Source organism: Pistacia vera, unplaced genomic scaffold (assembly GCF_008641045.1).
Source record: "Pistacia vera cultivar Batoury unplaced genomic scaffold, PisVer_v2 Contig284, whole genome shotgun sequence".
In the NCBI taxonomy this organism is placed as follows: domain Eukaryota; kingdom Viridiplantae; phylum Streptophyta; class Magnoliopsida; order Sapindales; family Anacardiaceae; genus Pistacia; species Pistacia vera.
This window is the reverse complement of record NW_022196095.1, coordinates 54,490-73,145: the sequence shown is the minus strand read 5'-3', so window position 1 is coordinate 73,145 and position 18,656 is coordinate 54,490. Positions and strand designations below refer to the sequence as shown.

The following is an 18,656-nucleotide window of genomic DNA, read 5'->3' as shown; positions in this document are numbered from 1 at the left end:
TTATAATAAAGAGTTTGAATCATATAAAAATTTCTTTAGAGATACTTGTATATAGTTACCGAGAAAAAACATATTAAAATAGGTTTGTTATATTATTTTTTTCTTAATTTACAAATAGAAGAGGATAATGTACATTAATTTTAATTATTATTAGGTGGCTAATAATAAAAGAATAAAAAAAGGTTTTATAAGTCTTTGAGTTTAAGTTTCGTCAGATATTAATAAGAGTAATAATTGAAGTTAGACATTTGAGAATTAACTAAGGTCCATATAAATTGATCCAAACAACTTTTGTTAAAAAAAAAAAAATTGTTACAAGGAGACAAACTTTTGTTGTTTATAAAGTATTAAAAATATATAATTTTAATATTTAAAAATTTTATTTCCAGTAAAAAAATGTCTTTTTTCTGTACTTATCATGTACTATCTGTAACATGTTAACAGTAATCTTTGTATATAAATTTTCTTTTAAAACCAAATCTTTATGCGTTGCATTGATGATGATAAGATATGATTGATAAGTTGATACAAAAGAAATAATCTCACAATAAAGATAAGTGGTGTGGTAGATAGCCAGTTTACATTAAATCAGATGGTGTGGAAGCAGATATAAATATATTTATAAATTAATAAATAACAACCAAAGTGCCAGCTCACCCTCTTACCAGCTGCCACGGAGTTGTTGCATACAGCGAAAGGCGAAAGCGCGTGACACAATTGTTTATGCCATCCATATTTGTTCAAAGGTTACCGGTAACTCTCTAAACTGGTATTAAGTTCCGCATTGGCCGTACAGATAAGGGCGGCACAATAAATATTATCAAGTGTGTTCAGGCTCAGTTGAGGACCAAAACGCGTGAAAGTGTCAATGGGTAAGGATGAGATATTGACTTTACAAGAAACCCGCGAATAGATTAATGACATGTTTTAAAGCTCAGGTGAGGTCAAGTCCATATAAGCAAAAAACTTTCTTAAATCAAAAGTCAGGGAAGCAACAAAGGAGGGGGGGCCCTCACATGGATGCAACTTTTTAGAAGGTGTCCACACATGCATCCATACATGAGTTAATGGTGGGTATTACACGTGGGAGGATATATAAAATTATAAATACACTTGTGTTGATATGATCAAATGGGGTCTAGCTCATTTTCAGATTATCAAAGTCAACTATCAAGCATTATAATTAAATCTGAAGTTAGCTGACTGTGCTGTGTGATGACCTTTTCAATTATGTATGATGAAAGAGTGAATTATTTTACTTGCTATTAATTTGTTGTCTGCACGATGCAATGGTCTAACAGATCTATAAGAGCAGTATACTATAATATCTAACGTAGAAATCCAACCTATTTTACTATGTACAATGTATAATATACCGGAATACATTATCATAATAAATCTATATTGAAAAAGATAGCCAAAGTCAAAGGTAAAAGTTGGTAGAAAATATTATATAATATGTTAGACTGACGGCATAGGTGGAGAATTATTGGATAGATATCTAAAACTGTTGGAACAAACATCTAAACAATTATATTTAACTACCATTATGTATAGTTTCTTCAAGCAGTCATAGGGATTGACCAAGTTTTATTTGAAACATTAATATCACAACCATCAATTAATGCCTTGATGAGATAAGGTTTTAATTAGTCGAGTAAAAGTTCCAGCTTCAGTATTGATTAAATAAGAAATGAGTGCATATGCATTTCAACGATGTTGAAGCCACTCTCGGATTACAGAACGAAGGGCATGGTTGGGGACAAGATTGAGATTTGCAAGCCTGAGATTTGTCATAGGTGAAGTATCATGACCACTCTGCAACCATCCCATCAGAGCCTCTTTTTCATAAGTAAAACCATCTGCTGCTACATGAGGATCTTGCATCACTTCCTGTAAATATAACCAAACAAACTGATATAATGTATTGAATGAAACTTGGTTTGCGGCAAATCAGTACATATATACGACTTTAGGGAAATTCGAATGGATTGGCTGGCAATTGCTCGAAAATCAGTGGTGTAATTATCTGTTTGCAACTTACAAAGATAGTAATTATTCTTTCCGTATTTTGTTTGGATAAGTTGGAAGAAAGTAAAAGAATTTTGTAGCAAATTAATGGAAGAAGAAAAGAAAGAATGAGACATTTAGAGACAGCAGAATAAGTGCAAAGTGTGGGTGGGCAATGACTATGAAGAAAATTAGGAGACTTGAATTAATAATAATAATGAAGAAAATAGCTATGTTCTTGCCTGTAAGATGGGACAGATGAAGTATGATGGAGGTTGACTATGCCCTTGAGAACCCAGCCACGATGATGATGAGACTCCACAAGAAGCTCTGATTGGTAGAAGCGCCATCCAGACCTCTGCTGCAAGGTCTGGTCGTTTGTTTGGGTCAATGTCGCAGCACCTCAAAGCCAAGTGTGCTAATTGTGTGGCTTGCACAAATGGCCAGTCCCCAGCTGAGAAATCTAAAAAGGCTACCAGATTTCCTTCCACCACAACATCTTGTACTTCATTTGCTATATTCAAAGGGGATTTCCCAGTCAACAATTGTAAAAGTATAACTCCAAACAAGTAGATATCCGACTTGGGAGATACTTCTTCCATTTCAAGAACCCGAGGACGGTGCGGGATTCTAAAGTCACTGAGTTTGCATACTAAATTATCATCAAGAAGAATATTTTCAGCTTTCAAGTCTCCATATACCAGGCTGCGAGGCTTTGTGGAATGAAGAAATATCAGGACAGAGCAAATATCAGTTGCTATGCGTATCCTAGTTTGCCATGACAATGGCGGAGAGTTTTCCTTACAACTGAGTCGATCTTGAAGGCTTCCATTCGGAAGATATTCATAAATGAGGGCACAAGCTTCAGGACAAGCTCCAATTAGAGTGATGAGGTTCGGATGTCTGATCTTACTCATAACTTCAACCTGACCATATTTTATCAAATCCATATTATCAACATTACTTTGGAAATGCAATTTTTATGATTCTAATAATACTTGAATGGTAAATGTTTTTCATTAGTGGTGCAACAAATATAAATTGATCCTCAATCTAAAGACCATTTTACCTCCTGTTGAAATTCGGAGTGAGCTTGCGAGCTGTCTGTGTTCAGCACTTTTATAGCCACTGTGGTGGAATGAAGTAAACCTTTATATATGTTCCAGTATCCTTGTTCCCCAATCTTCAAGGATGGATCAAAATTGCAACTTGCTTCATGGATTTCTGCTAAGGAAAAAACAGAGAAGGGCTCTGCCTGTTGTCCCAGAAGCTCCTCAGCTACTTTGAGTGCATCGTTGCGCTCCACCAGCAACTCATCTTGTTCCCTCTTGTAAACTTGTGACATTTCCACGGCAGATAGTTTTTCTTCTTCCAATTTCTTAATCATATAATTAAAGGTCGCAACCTGGTTTTCTAGTGAAACTCTCTGATCCACGGCAGTTAAACGCTCTTCATTCCATTGCTTCTTCATATTTTGAAACTCTTGTTTTTCATTTGCTAGTACTTCCTCGATTTCTTTCCTGCGTCTCAACTCATTGTACGAAATCTCTAATGCTTTGGCCTGAAATTGTGTGCCGTGATTAGAAATCAAATAGGACAAGTTACTGAAATAACAGGACAGATTGATGCCTCTTACATCCACTTTCATTAAGACTTTCAAGGATATTTCATTTTTAAGTTATTAAGATTGAATTAATTTAGATTTATGAAAAATGGCCCAGTTGAGGACGAGAAAGACGAGAAGTAGGGAGGTTTATAGCCTTAATTTTTACATTAGATAACAAGAAACTTTACCTTGCGATTAGCTTCAATGGTAGCTTTCTCAGCTTTAACACGCCTGCGTGACTCTTCATGTACTTCTCTTTTTAATTTTTCAACCTCTGGCTGGGACTTTCCAAGCTTCTCTAATAGTTCACTATCACTTGTTTCTTCCTGTCAAAAACCATAAATCATGAGCCTTGACAACATGGTTAACAGATCAAGTTTCAATTCACCAATCAACTTAATTAATAAAAGATGAATGTATAAATAAAAAATTAATTTTTGCACATTGCTTCTCTGTATTAGTTCATAAGATATGTACCGGCACCCCAGTAGCCTCATTGAACATATCAGATCGAGACAGGTCCCAGAGATTTATATCCATTATTGCAAGAGGATCAAAAGATAAACCTCCTTCCTCTCCACTACAAGAGCCTGTGAAATCAGATGAACTTGAACGACTTCTTGGGTTCGATAGTCCAGTTTCAGAGATTGAAGTTGCATATTCTTTGCCAAAAATATCAACCACACCGCCTCTCCTATAAATATGATAACCCAATTAGCAATCACAATAGCGACAATCAAGCGGCACTGTATATCAAGATTTTAAAGGGACTATATCGTTCAGCAGTACAAATGTTCAGCGTCTCTGGAAAATTACAGAAACACTTTTATCACCATACCGATATAGAACTCCATTAAAAAATAAAGATCTTATCATTCAATTAAGGACACAAAAATCAGGAAAACATAAAGGGACTTATTTTCAAGCATACCCTGATTGTATGAGGTGGCCGCCGCAGATAAACCAAAATTGACAGGAAAGAGGCAAGTGTTCGTGCACATACATAGCTTTCCTAGACTTGATGGATGTCATACCCCTGCAATGTTAAGGCAGTTGGATCATGTATGTACATCCTCTGTGTATAAGAGGAAATACATTGCCGTTCAGTTGACTTGGCTCATATAGTTCAGCTCACATCTTGAGATAAAAAAATATTAAGTTGAAGAAACTTAACCAAACCAATTCTTTCTACTTGATGATAAAATGCTTTGCCCAGGTAGTTGACATTTCACAAAGAATCTTTATAGCACAAGAAACCTCCATATCTTGAATTTATAAAATATAAATAAAAACACCATCAAAACTCCAGATTTTAATAAAGATAGACACATACACAGGCCAAGAAACAATAATATAAATGTCCTAGTAATTGTTACTCGCATAGGGTTTGTCCGCTGCTGCTCCCATAACAAGCTTCTTGATAGAGGCTGATGGACAAGTTCAATGATTCCTTCCCAGTATCACCATCAACATATAGTTTTTCAGCGTACACCTAAAGGAATGTAAAAAAAAAAAAAAACAATCTTTTAGATTACATATAATTAAAGTCAAATGAGAGGAAATATTTAAAATTTCTTTCGAAAAACTCCTATCAGAAAACGGAATCCTCAAACCAAGGACTCTATGCATATAATTTTTTATTAAATAGTAAAATGGTAACTCAAGGGGCTCCAGTAGATAATGGAGTTACCTCAGCATGGTGACATATATTAATGTAATCATCCAGGAACTTTTTCACAGTTTCCCTTTCAAGTTCCTGGTTCCATGTTCCTCAAGCCTGCTCCCTGAAGAATTCCACGGACTAAATCAAACAGGGAAAACCAAACATACTTAACTCGTTCTGAATCTTCAAATGTATTAAGAAAAACAAAAAAAAAAAAAAAACTCTTAAGCATTTAGATATATTGAGCTGCTGGACTTACTCAAAGTGATAACTCTGACAAGCTGATGAACATGAAGAATGCAAAACTTGTGCCCATGAAAATTTTGTAATGCCCATAACAGAGTCGATTGCATTTATTAACATCCTTCCCACGGCAACATAAACAGTTTCACTTGGATGCTTGCGATGATGAACCACTCATTGTTTCACTCTTTACTGCAATTATGAAACCGTAAACTCAAGAGCCAAACTAGTTACAGGATTAAATACATTTGGCTGAAAATGAAAACCAAAGTGTATAATTTGCAGAAGATAAATACTTTGGTACAAGTTTGAAAATTAATTACTGCATTGTCAAGATGCGAATGTAGATGAGTCTCTCAAGTTATTCGCCATTTGGACCAATAAACACACCTAAGTATATAAGATCTATTTGATTTGTTGAATTAATTTATATATAGTATATATTCCTTACTTTCTTTTTTATTGTATAATAATATTCCGACACTCATATATTAAGTATGAGACAATTGAGGGTAAAATGGTATTTGCGAAGAAGTCAAAGCTCCAGTGCTCCATATATGCAATCGAACACAACATTAAATCAATTATTTAGAATGAAAAAATACGACTCTATATATACATAATCTAATTAGCCAGAAATATATTGTTGATGCTCGACTTGCGCACCAACCAATTGTCACGTGGGTGACACTATTTATGAATTTTATGCTCGTGACAATGGATGCCTTTCACAGAAATAAATGAAAAGAGGCTTTTTAAGTGGTTCGGATGCTAAGTAGCAAATCCTACGTCCACTGATTGTATTGATGTTGGTGTGGGTCAGTCGCTAAGCGGACGACGTACAAGAGAGTTAATAAAAGTACTTTGCTCTTACTTCTTACAAGAGAGAGAGTTTTCTCTGGATAATGAATGAACCAACCCCCTAATGGTGAGGTTTTCTACATTTATATCGAATGGAAGCGTGTAATCATCATAAATCTAGGGTTGGTGTGATTGTCAGCACGTCATCCATCTTCACGTCCCGTTTCCCTTTTTCCAAGCTGACTTTGCATGACTTGCTGCAGAGAGACGGACGCGTGTAAGCTCCATGTTTATTCGCAGGTCTGACGTGCGCACATTGTCCTGACGGGGGCAGGTTACTCCCGACGCGACTCCTTCCAGTCAGCTCTTTATTTTCCCGTGCATAACAAATAGTATTATGATAAAAACCAAGCATATTCTGTAAACCATTACCAGTATGATCTCCAGTAGAGGAACAGCGAGATAAAAACGGATTTATGCATATTATGGTAAACTTTGGTCGGATAACATATTGAGTGTAGATTTATGAGAAATACAAAGACTTGAGCCTTAGAAGAAGGATATATGAACCACCACTGAGTGGTCTGAGGTAAAATTAAAAAGATGATCTAATATGGTCTTCCAAGTTCGAGTCTCTTTGATGACAAAAGAGCACGAAAATAATCAATATGGTTCTGAGTTGGAATATGGATCAACATGATCTCCGAGTTCGAGTTCCTATACCCAGTAGGTTTGATCCTTGAAACTCTTACCCAATCGATAGTTCTCTAATAGGGGTCGTATTAGAACGCAAGTTGGTTCGGACACCCCGGTCATAAAAAAAAATTCTAAATATCTACAATTGAGCATACATTGATGAATTGATCTACAGCGAGATAGATGCCTCAAAATTCTCCATTTGAGCACTAGACTTTTTCTCCTTGTGTCGTTTTAAGCAACCTTGCTCTGTCCTTCCTTTTGTTATATTCACATACATCATCTATAATGTCAGCGGTGAGGAAAAAATATACATCATCACAAACTGCTGCTAAATTGTATATATCTGGTACAAGATAATCAATTACGAAAAGCAAATGAGGTTTGTTACAAATCAACTTGCTTTTCCTATATACCCTATATATGTATTTTACTGGAAATGAAGTTGTAATAGGAGGCGATGCTCTATCAAAATCAAGGTCTCTCACTTGTCCTGGGAGATGTTAGAGGGAACAAGGTAAGCAATTCTGGTTCAGTGTATCCTGGTTTAGACCGTGGTGAAGGGTGCAAATAAAACCTCCTCTCTTTGATGGCTTTCTCTCTTCGTGGCTATTCAATTCACTCTTTGCTTGTTCTTCTTTTGTTTCCTTTCTCTATGGACAGCTTTGACAAAATGGTAGATGGGGTACCACAGGACTTGGAAGAAGACTGGAGTTTCCTGATCTTGATGGAGATGAACCAGGTCTGAAATTGATTGGAGGTTTGACTATTTCAAGCTTGGGCCTTGTGTAGTGCCTTCTCTCATGGAGTTTAGAAGTCTGCCGCTTTGTGCCTGCTATCTTTGAGCTGCTCCTCTTTTGTACCTGCTTCACTCTTGACAGACCTGTTAAGCGCTGCACGACATCTCTGAAAGCATTGGAGTCTGTTTGCACGAATGTTGTTAACGGTTTGCAACCCGCTACACCTTGGCTTGCTGGAGTTTCCATGGCTTATTATTATCTCATTAGACAAAGCTCAGTACCAATCAGATAGGCCCTCACCTGCAATGACTTTTTCAGCTGCGAAATGGTAATTTAGTACTTTTGATAGCTTTGTTTTTCATCAAACTGGCAATTTATATAATTAAACATGCTTTGGATAAGCTGCTATTCGCTTGACCATACCTAACTCAGTCCAAAAAAAGAAGGAAGGTAGAAATAGTATAAGAAGTCTTTTAGAGAAAGTGATGGTTGAGCTGTTATTTAGTGAAACTAACATGTAATGTCCATATTTAGCTTATCATAATTTCAGTCAAGACGATGAAACATGTATTTTAATGGTTTCAGAAAGAAAAAGAGAAGAAAAACGTCAAAGAGATGATTTTTGCTGTGATTCTTATCCTAATTGACTAAGCAACTTGTATGAAAGTACTGAATCATGGCCTTTAAGGATTACGTCTCCCATACTTGCGGTGTAGAAACTAGCATGTGTTGTACTATTTCGTGATTTAATGCATTTAGTATCTAAATAAGAGATTGGGTTATATAACAAATGGCACTAATTTTGCTCATTGAAGCTCGAAACACAGATATTTTGTTCATTATTTGCTGGTATTGCTGTCATTTGTACCTTACCTGTCAAAAAGCTAGTTTAAAAGTCTATTGCTTTTACCTTTAAGCTTTGATTCAGATGAGATGTTGATTTTCAGTCCAACAAGATTAGGCTTGGTTAGGCTCTTTAGCCTTTTTATCCCACCACACTCCCTTTCAATTGCCCCATGAAATAAACAAAAAATAAGCAAATTAACAAACACATGGTGGGTGGCCAAATGGGTTCAATTCTACTGAATCTTCAGCAATTCTAATCTTGAAATTAAAAATACAATAGAATGAAAGGGTTTATTTTATTTCCCCCATAATTATCAAAAACCCCCCTTAAAAAACTAAAACCCCTTTAAAAATATCAAACACCACTTTAATATTATATGAAATGAAAAAACCTCTAATAAGAGTGTTCTTTCATACTTTTTTTTTTGGGTTACCTAGGGTGTGGGTCAGTTTACGCGTACCTCAATTAGTCCCCTGACCCTGAACAAGGCTTCCGAAACAAGGTAAGTCCTTGGTCCGTGGCCAACATATTAACAACCTTCTGTAATTCAAACCTGAAACCACAAGGAAGCAAACCTCTGACCCCAAGCTTTACACTGGGCCAACCCATTGTTGGTTAGTGTGTCTTTCGTACTTTCCAATGAAGTTGATGGTTTAACACTAAACAATCTCACATGTTGAAAATAAAATAAACCTAGAAGAAATGGGACTTACTTAAAATGAAAGAATGAGAAAGAAAAGATTGCAAAAACATACCTAAAAAAGAGGCCTTCTGATATTAATCAAAGCAATGAAGAAAGGTGAAAGATTTGGTACATTAAGTTGGAATGTTGAATAGAGTAAATGCAAGTGCAAATAAAGCAAAGGAGAAAGAGGGGAGTTACATAACAACTAATTGGAAGCTAAGGTTTTATGGGTTAGGGTCAAATTGCCAATTATGGTTACCCAATTTGCAATTTTCACCGTTCTCTTCAAATAACTGCCATTATGTTTTCTTTGCTTTGTTAATAGTATCACCTATCATTTATTTTGGATGGGACAACTAAGAAATTTGTCATCCTCTTTAACTAAATTCTCTTTGTTAATTACCTATAATTTGACTAATTCATGACTTAGTTAACCCACAACTTTTATGTAAGGTTGAGATAATTATGATATTGGTTGTCTACATTTTGTGCATATATAGTGTTAATATTATATTATTATAAAACCTACATTATTTAATACAAGCCTTAAACCATATAATCAATTATATGGTCAATTATTATGCTCTGCATTTCAAGTATATGACACAAACAATCCAATGGGCTGTCAAATTACAGCTAGAGCAAATAGCATGTATCACAAACAACCAAGCTTCAACATCATGTGAATATTGGGCAAAGAATTTTTAGCATCATATGAATATTGAGCAAAGGATTTTTACCAGATAAAGGTTTAATGATGTGTTAATTGTTGTTATGGTTTCTCTTTGGGCGTTTGACTTTGTGGGTTGGAATTTGGTTTAAGCCTAAAAGGCTCTACATGAAATTTGCGGCATCGAAAATATGGTCTTGGCTTTAAGAGAACATGAAATATGGTAATGGAGGGTGAGGTAAGAACATCTCTCTACACATTCTTTAATTAAATATCAATCAAAACCGATTAATATACATCATGGAAATAGTAACCTGATCGAATCAATTATATTTAACTAAAATTGGGTCTCCAATTATCTTATTAGAGAACGAAGCCATTAATGAGACCAAAACACATTAATCCGATGAAAAACAATTATATTAATAGTATTCCAGGTTGAGGCTTCAGCTACAACTTAATTACAAAAGTCGACAAAAATACTGCTGCACTTCAATGTACACGACGACCTCCTGCTTCTCAACATAGCGTTTATAAAATATTTTGTATATAATGTTTGGAAGGGGATTATATATAGAGAGAGAAAGAGAACAAATACACATATTCAAGGCTGACTATACAATGGGATGAGAATATTATGGGAGCATTTCCAAACAATATATGGATGATAATGTAGTTTTGTTTTCATTTTTTTTTTTTCTTTTAACTCAGAAGTCTACTATGGAGTATATGTAGAACTAAAATATAAGTTGTTCAATTCTGTTGCAGCCACTCCTGAATTGCAGATCGAAGAGCGAGGTTGGGGACAAGATTTTTGTGGGCAAGTGCCAGGTTTGTCATTGGCGAAGTGTCATGGCCGCTGTCTAACCATCCTCTCACGGCCTCTGCCTCATACGTAAAACCGTCAGCTGCCACATGTGGATCTTGCATGACTTCCTGAAAGTTTTAGGCAAACAAAAGGAACAATTAAATCACACCACAATGAAAGTTCATAGGCCTAAGAGTTGTCAGGAAATATTAATCACAGGTTTCTATTTCTGTTTTCCTGTTTTCTAGTTTCGTTGCAGAGGGGACATTATGTTGCAAATCAGGATGCAGATGAAATGTAATGTGAGAATTAAAATCGTAAATTAGGTATTGAGATGTTTGTACTCGATTCTTAGTGGGATTGCTACGCCTAAATGAATAAATAATTCGCATAAAATTCAATGATAAAATTAGTCACCACTCATAGGCTACTGTAAGAGATACAAACAGAGTTTAAAGGAACAAATGACCTTTACCTGGAAAATGGGACAAATAAAATATGGAGGAGGTTGGCAATGCTCTTCAGAACCCACTCTGAATAATGACCCTCCACATGAAGCCCTCATGGGTTCAAGTACCCTCCATACATCTGTTTCAAGGTCTGGCCGGCTTTTTCGATTCATCTCACAACATCTCAATGCCAAGTTGGCCAACTGCTCTGCTTGGACAAATGGCCAATCTCCAGCCAAAGGATCCAAGAGCGTTTTCAACTTTCCTGTATCCAATGCATACTGAACTTCCTTTGTTATCCCCAAGGCAGGTCTTCCAGTTAGCAATCGCAATAAAATAATTCCGAATGAGTAAACATCTGACATTGGAGTAAGTTCTCCTGTAGCAAGAAACTCAGGATCCATGTATGCAAATGTGCCCTTAGGGTCGGTTCTGCAACATGGCGTTGTGTTATTGCTTGAAAGTTCATCATGAGAAAGTAAGCGACAGATTCCAAAGTCACTAAGCTTGCTCACAAACTTAGCATCAAGGAGAATATTGGCTGGTTTTAGATCACCGTGAACAATGCTGTGAGGTTTACAAGAGTGGAGAAATATAAGAACAGAGCATAACTCAGTGCCAATGCGTATTCGAGTTTGCCAAGATAAAGGGGGAGAATTATCCCTTCAGCTGAGTCGGTCTTCAAGGCTTCCATTGCATAGATATTCATATACAAGTGTCCATGCCTCCGGACAGGCTCCAATAAGTGTAACAAGATTTGGGTGCCTCATCTTACTCAAAACATCAACCTGATATAAAAATGATGTATGTCATATGATGCTTAAGTTGTTATCAAATTCAATTTCTTTCTTTTCATATGTTTTCTCCTTTTTTCTGGAAGAGATTATATTCCTTTTTCTGTTTCCCATAGAAGGGAAATATATTTACAACTATTTGTTACATGTATAGATTAGCTATATTTTTAACTTCTAGTTTCTCACAACATCCTATGTTCGAGTAATAAATAAACTTCAACCAACTCATACAGGGAGTGGAGAGTTTAACATGTGCCCTCAACACTTCCCGTAAATAAATACCAATGAGACATGTTTCTAACCTAGTAGAATTTAATTGCCAGACATATAAAAGCTATGATGAATATATTGTTCATGAAGCAGATTCTTAACTCTAAGCTTGAATAATAACTGAATACCACAGGTCATCAGATTAATGATTCAAACCGAATTGAATGGAAATACATAGCATTAAGGGATCTTACCTCCTGTTGAAATTCTGAGGGGCCTTGTAAGCTATGAGAGTGCAGCATCTTTATAGCCACATGGGTGTGGCGCAAGATACCTTTATATATGCTTCCATATCCCCCTTCTCCAATCTTCAGGGATAGATCAAAGTTATGAGTTGCTTCCTCAATCTCTGAGAACGAGAATTCAGAGAAGAACTGAGGTTGATGTGTGCTGCTTGAGGCCTCCTTTCGACTTCTCCTCAGCTCCTCAGCTTCTTTGAGAGCATTATCACGCTCAATCTGCAACTCATCACGTTCTTTCTTGTAATTTTGTAGAAGTTCAACAGCTGAGATGATTTTCTGCTCCAACTCCTTTACCATCTGATCAGATTCTGCAATCTGACTCTCCAGCAATGATTTCTGATTCAGGGAAATTTGAAGTTCTTCATTGACTTCATCTTGCTGTTTCCTCATCCTTTCAAGTTCCAGCTTTGCCTTTGCTAGTGCTTCCTCAACTTCTTTCCTTTGTTTCAACGCCTCAGCATACAAACTTTCAGATGCTTTAGCCTGTGAATTGGCAGCCACAATTGGCAATATGCATAAGGAAACATAAACTTTCGAGGTTTACTTGGATAATTTTACAAACATAACTAGTCTTCTGCAAACATAACAAAACAAGATCTTAATGTCTAGAATTTCCCACCAGAGACCGATAGAGAGAGTAAACAAAATTGATCAGGAAGAAAGCAACATGCATTTACACTCATTCTCCCATCGATTTGGTAATCAGGTAACAGGTAAGAGATGCATCAAGCTTCATTTGTATGGTATATTGAACATTGTACTTTGTAAAAAATAAAAAGCATCTCCTTTCATTAATAAATTTCTCCGTCCAATAAATATATAAACATGTGTTGCATTATACTTCACAACTAATATTTTACCCTGCGAATAGCCTCAATGGCATCTTTTTCAGCCTTCCCACGCCTGACTGCCTCTGCAAATGCTTCTCGCCTTGAATTTTCAGCCTCTGCCATTGCTTGTTCAAGATGATCATAGAGAGTATCATCAACACTTCCATCCTGCTACCATCAATCAACCATTTTAAGACCGTTTTATTGATTTAAAACGAAATGCTCAGATTTGTCAATCAATCTTAGCTCATCCATGCTAAAGAGAAAGATATGAAGAGAAAGATAAATAGACATTAGAAATTGTCAAAGCTGTATGGCATAGATCTGCATTGATGAGAATTTTGCACATACCAGTACACTTGGAGGAGATGAATTATGAAAATCTTTGGGCTCATGTAGTGTGCTAAACTGGAAGTCATTCTTGTTCCTCTCGGTTCGCCTAAGTGGAGTCAGTGGAATATCATTCCCTCCCCTGGAAGAGCATGAAGAGCGAACTGACTCCTGAGAATGACTCCCCCTAGGTATCCCCTCCCATTCATCAAAAATCCCTTCTGCCACAGAGCTGCTCCCTGGAGTGGACAGCCCTCCGGTGTCATCTGGTACATTACCCCCATTCCCATCCAGAGTCATAGATGTCACTCTTCTCAGAAAATCTTGAACTGGATTGGTGAGTTTAGCTTGGCTACTATGGCCCAGTGTAACAGATTGTGATCTCAGGTGCTGTGGGTGTCCAGTTCCAATGTTTGGACTTGTTTGCAGTGATAAAGATCTAACAGCTAGATCAGTTCCATCTAAACTGCCCTCCCTATTTCAATATGGTATTTGCATTACCAGTCATATCATCAAAATCATGTAAGGTTTAAAACTAAGGCATTGATAACAAGAATAGATTCCAGAGCATTCAAGAGTACATCTGTTCAATAAATCATTTATTAAGAATTCTGTAGCCATATGTAGGCAGTCCATTGCCCATACAGTTGTTCAAAAAGCTCAGGAGCTTCAATATGAGAGAGATTTTCTTCTTCTTCTTTTTTTTTTCTTTTTTTCTTTTTTCTTTTTCTTTTTCTTCTTAAAAAATTCCAAAATCACCAGAGATTCAGCTGCAATTTAAAAACTATGTTTATAAACATGTAAACCATACCTTTTGTGGATAAGGTTCCCATTGCAAATAAACCATATGTGACAAGAAGCAGGTGCCCGTAGGCGCATGGAGATGGCCTTCTTAGACTTGAGGTCCACCATTTTCCTGCAATGTTAAAGCATTAAGGTAAGCCATCCTATATTTGCACTTTATATCCAGAGGAATTCTGAAAGTGCTCCCCCTGGAGGTCTACATGAATGTTATTGAACTAAGGATTAAGATGAATATAATAAATTAAAAGCCATCACTGGTTTCTACTTCTTATAGTGTTTGTCTGCTGCTGCTCCCATTACAAGCTTCTTGATCCCATACTGCAAGATAAACTGAACTAATCCCTTCTCGATAGAGTCCATTTCAATAAGTAGCTTTTCTGCCCGCACCTAAAATGCAAATTTTTATGAAAGCCAATGTAAGTCTAAAGAGTCAGCTGTTGGTCAATTCGGTGTGCTAGTTTTCAGCCAAAAGAAATAGCACTTATGTATTCCTAACTTACTATGCATGAAGCTGTTAGATATATATTCTCTTAGACAGCTCTTCATAACTTCTACTCAGCTTAAGAAAACCCAGTATTTCACATTTGGAAGACCCATTAAATTAAACAGCACAGGGGTAATGGAAGACAAAGAAAAAGAAGTCATACCCCCATTCTTTGACAGATCAGAAGGTACTCATCCAGGTTCTTATGCATCTCTTGCCTTTCAAATTCCCTGTATGTCCGAACTTCCTGTTCACTAACTGAGCTTGCCGGAAGCTTTGTACCTAGTCCCACTGCATAATGAAGCAAAAACAATTAGCAATGAACACCATGTAAACCCAGTTTAGGAATTTGCTCTGTTTACCTTTCTGGATACTTTGGAACTACAGATCTGTTTCGCTTTTATTACAATTTAATCAAAAATTGCTACTAGAATTTCCGTTTATTTTTATTTCAGCCAAATTCATTAAATTATAATATTGAGAGATGCGAAATGAATTGATAAATCACACATCATTACGCAGTTTCCACTTAAACCTAAGAACTTAAGAAGAAATGGATACTCAACAAAGATAAATTATGAACTTACTAACTGGAATCTTTTGGGCGGGTTGGTGAACATGAATTATGCAAATTCTCTTTCCTCTTGAGTTCTGTAAAGCCCATAACAGAACTAGTTTGCTTTCTTTCACTTGTTTGCCCACAGCAACATAAATCTTATCTTCAATTAAACGTGCCACCGGTTCCTTGACGATCTCTCTTCCGATTGACATGATTTCTGGCACCCCAATGTCACGATACCTTTTTGGATCCATCTTTTGTGTCATTGCTGGTACATGACTCACTATAGCCATGATTAATATCAAAGAATTTAATCAGTACAATTTGACACTACCCAATTCAACTTTCTGTTTCTAAAACTCAGACTCAACTTTGAATCGAATCAAAATCATTTCATTCTCTTTCTCTCTCTAAAACTTCTGCTTTCCTCCCGTTCAAAGAACCAAATCCTGAAAGTCTTTACTTTCAAAGTAAAGCGATATTTTTTAGAGGAACAAAAACTCAAAGACGCTTTGTTTATGAAGAGTCGTTGTATGTATGATTGGATATCAAAGGCATGGCTTGTCTTTGGCAGAAATGAATATTGTAAAAACAAATGGTGAGACTACAACATTTTTGGGAAATGTTTATGAAATTACCTTAGAAAAAACAAAAAGAAAATTTCCTGGTGGGATCCATTCTCATTTCTCATAGTCTTAGAACTCTGAAAGTTCTCCCTCTTTGTCTCAACCTTAACTCTCTACCTCGTTGTTTGTTTCCCTTACTTCAAGACGAAGCTTCTCTGAATTTCCACTGGGCTCCACTAAGCTTATCATCAATTTTCTTTTCGTACTGCCTTTTTTATCAACAGTAAACGCGAGGACTCATATTATTCCCCTTTCTTTCTTACTTTCTAATGTACTTACGCCAATAAATTATAATTGAATTTTAATTATCAATAATATTTATATAAATTTAACTAAAATCCAAGATTGATTTTAAATTCCAATATATCTGCTCTTCATCTTCAGACTGTAAAGTCAACCTGTACGGAGAGTGGCTGGGCCAAAGACCCGAGGCATATGCTGCTTTGAATAATTTGATTCTCTCTAAATAACCGTTGTGTGCTAAAAGTCCTTGGTTCAATTTGATTGATTTTACCGACTGACAATTACACCGTTTCTGTATCTTCTACTAAAATTGTTTCAAGGAACGGGTAAGATTTAGAATCCATCGTATCTTTGGTTTCGGATAACTGTTATAATGTATTGGTATTATAAATAATACACGCTAATTTGGTAATTCAGTTCTGTATCAATCTTTTTAAGCTCTAACACGTTTTACATTATATTTTTTTTAATATTAAGTTTAAATCTTAAAATTTTTCACTCTTTGCTTAAGCTTAAACAATCAGCAGTAATCTATCACTAGCTGGTCAAGTGATTAGATAAAAATTTTAAATTTATTAGTCAAGAGAACAGATGACCATTAAAACTCTTACTCCACTAAGAGATTAATTGTAATACTCGTAAGTTGACTTTAAACACTTTCGATTATCTAAAAAAAAACACAACGACAAGCAGCAGGAGAAAATTTTACTGGTTAGCGGTCAGATGACCAACATTAAAATAAAAAATTTGGGTTGGATTGTCTCTGCGTCTTTAGTGGTGAATGATACATTATTCTTACAATAAGAGGGGATTCTGGGCAAGTCAATATCAATAATCAATTTATCTTTGGATTGTCAGACAGCGTATTTTTATACCCGTTTAAAGAGAGGAATATCCTGTAATGAATGTACAGGTAGCAAGATCGGCTAAAATTTAGCAAAGTAATTAAAAATGCCACGGCGCGGTTTTGATTTACCGCAAAGACTTGAATGAATCAGTAAAAGTGGTACGTAAAATCAATAATGAGCAATTACTCCTTTTTTTTTGGTTACACAAGCTCACTTTGAATGTCCTCAACCTAAATCGATCTTATTAAGTTATCTGAAAATGACATTGTTACTCCTATTAAATATAATGATTATGACTAATCAAACGTCATTTTTAGTAAACAGAGTCCCACATTATGCTGTTGACTAATCAACATATTAACCAATACAAATTCTACAATGCTTTTGTTTGTTAACGTAGTAAACATGGCATTATTATTCGGAATCAAACATTACGGTTAGGTGAAGTTTGGACTTAAAAAACTAATGGTTGTTGTTGTTTTCAGTACATTATTTGAAGAAAATTAGCTAAGAGATCATAACACCATCTAATTTTTTCTTATAATAAATAATCCATAGTAAGTTAATTAAATGTTGCTTTGATGTGTCGTGTTGCAAGCTGTCTAAGAGTATCACGTGGGTGAGTCTGGTCAATAATGGTTATAAATTATATTGGTTGGTTTTGATTATCAAGTTATCATACAGTAGGACTTAACCATAAATCTTTACAGATCTTATATTTAATTTGATAATAAACTATGTCGTTTATTGTAGGAATACCATGGCAGATTAGGTTCAAAATGATGGTATCGGAAGCTTCTTTTTGGAAATTTACAAGTTCTGGGCCGTCGCCTTTAAATAAAATTACAATTGGGCTTTCTGAGCTTCTGGCTCTGAACAATATCTCAGAAAGAAATACTCTGAGAGATCCACAGCCGAATCCAAACCCGATTATGATTATATTTAGCGGAGTATGTTGACCCTCAAACTATCACATTTTGCACCCCTCGGTTTCAGAAACATTCAATATCACCCTCATTTTTAAAATTCAAGGGTGTTCCCATCCTATACAACATATATCATTGTACAAACAATAAATTCAACCTAGGTTGATTTGGGGTGGGATTAAGGTTTGTTATGAGATTGGGTGTTTTGGTTACGCAACCAATCTCTCCCTCCATAACAATCTCAGTTTGTGATCGGTTTCATCGTTGTAAATAGTTTGGCGTATGTCTTTTTTGTTGGTGGTTGTGGGCAGGGGTGGACCCAGGCCCCTTGAAGGTAGGCCCAGGCCTGCCCTCAACTTTAAAAGAAAATTTGAAAAGTTTTTTTAAAAGGTAAAAAAAAAAAAAAAGTTAAAAGTTAAAAAATTAAAAAGTTAGGTTTTGTCTTTTTTATATTCAGTTTTTCTAACCCAATTCCCAACTTC

General features: G+C 35.8%; 3 protein-coding genes, 1 long non-coding RNA gene and 1 pseudogene across 4 annotated transcripts; all 5 read right to left on the bottom strand.

The window, feature by feature from the left end:
* Nucleotides 1-1,710: 1,710 nt before the first annotated feature.
* On the bottom strand, nt 1,711-3,658 carry LOC116134207 (U-box domain-containing protein 33-like). The gene is made up of 3 exons (XM_031419883.1): nt 3,080-3,658; nt 2,253-2,936; nt 1,711-1,893 (listed from the first exon to the last, which is right to left on the bottom strand). The coding sequence occupies exons 1-3, from the start codon at nt 3,656-3,658 to the stop codon at nt 1,711-1,713; spliced, it is 1,446 nt and encodes a 481-aa protein (XP_031275743.1).
* A 125-nt stretch (nt 3,659-3,783) lies between these two features.
* LOC116134206 (putative U-box domain-containing protein 55) lies at nt 3,784-4,692 on the bottom strand. The gene is made up of 3 exons (XM_031419881.1): nt 4,548-4,692; nt 4,094-4,310; nt 3,784-3,942 (listed from the first exon to the last, which is right to left on the bottom strand). Exons 1-3 carry the CDS (start codon nt 4,646-4,648, stop codon nt 3,784-3,786), a joined length of 477 nt encoding a protein of 158 aa, XP_031275741.1. The 5' UTR covers nt 4,649-4,692.
* Nucleotides 4,693-5,069: 377 nt separating this feature from the next.
* On the bottom strand, nt 5,070-5,751 carry LOC116134201. Its single transcript, XR_004128695.1, has 3 exons — nt 5,539-5,751; nt 5,307-5,400; nt 5,070-5,108 (listed from the first exon to the last, which is right to left on the bottom strand). It is a non-coding gene; the product is annotated as an uncharacterized LOC116134201 (long non-coding RNA).
* A 1,624-nt stretch (nt 5,752-7,375) lies between these two features.
* LOC116134200 lies at nt 7,376-9,159 on the bottom strand (annotated as a pseudogene).
* Nucleotides 9,160-10,648: 1,489 nt separating this feature from the next.
* On the bottom strand, nt 10,649-16,271 carry LOC116134199 (U-box domain-containing protein 33-like). The gene is given in 9 exon segments (XM_031419875.1): nt 10,649-10,897; nt 11,245-12,006; nt 12,477-13,007; nt 13,385-13,522; nt 13,706-14,159; nt 14,496-14,600; nt 14,754-14,875; nt 15,136-15,263; nt 15,560-16,271. Coding segments are annotated over 9 exon segments (2,688 nt in total). The 5' UTR covers nt 15,825-16,271; the 3' UTR covers nt 10,649-10,714.
* Between the last annotated feature and the right edge of the window lie 2,385 nt (nt 16,272-18,656).

What these genes read in the sequence shown, in the direction of transcription:
- LOC116134207 (XM_031419883.1), bottom strand. Translation starts at nt 3,658, where the DNA reads ATGAAAGTGGATGTAAGAGGCATCAATCTGTCCTGTTATTTCAGTAAC. An exon ending in ACTCCGAATTTCAACAGGAG is followed by an intron (nt 2,937 to 3,079) that starts GTAAAATGGTCT and finishes AAATATGGTCAG; the next exon opens with GTTGAAGTTATGAGTAAGAT. An exon ending in TCATCTGTCCCATCTTACAG is followed by an intron (nt 1,894 to 2,252) that starts GCAAGAACATAG and finishes TTATATTTACAG; the next exon opens with GAAGTGATGCAAGATCCTCA.
- LOC116134206 (XM_031419881.1), bottom strand. Translation starts at nt 4,648, where the DNA reads ATGACATCCATCAAGTCTAGGAAAGCTATGTATGTGCACGAACACTTG. An exon ending in GGCCACCTCATACAATCAGG is followed by an intron (nt 4,311 to 4,547) that starts GTATGCTTGAAA and finishes TCATATTTATAG; the next exon opens with GAGAGGCGGTGTGGTTGATA. An exon ending in ATGAGGCTACTGGGGTGCCG is followed by an intron (nt 3,943 to 4,093) that starts GTACATATCTTA and finishes GGTTTTTGACAG; the next exon opens with GAAGAAACAAGTGATAGTGA.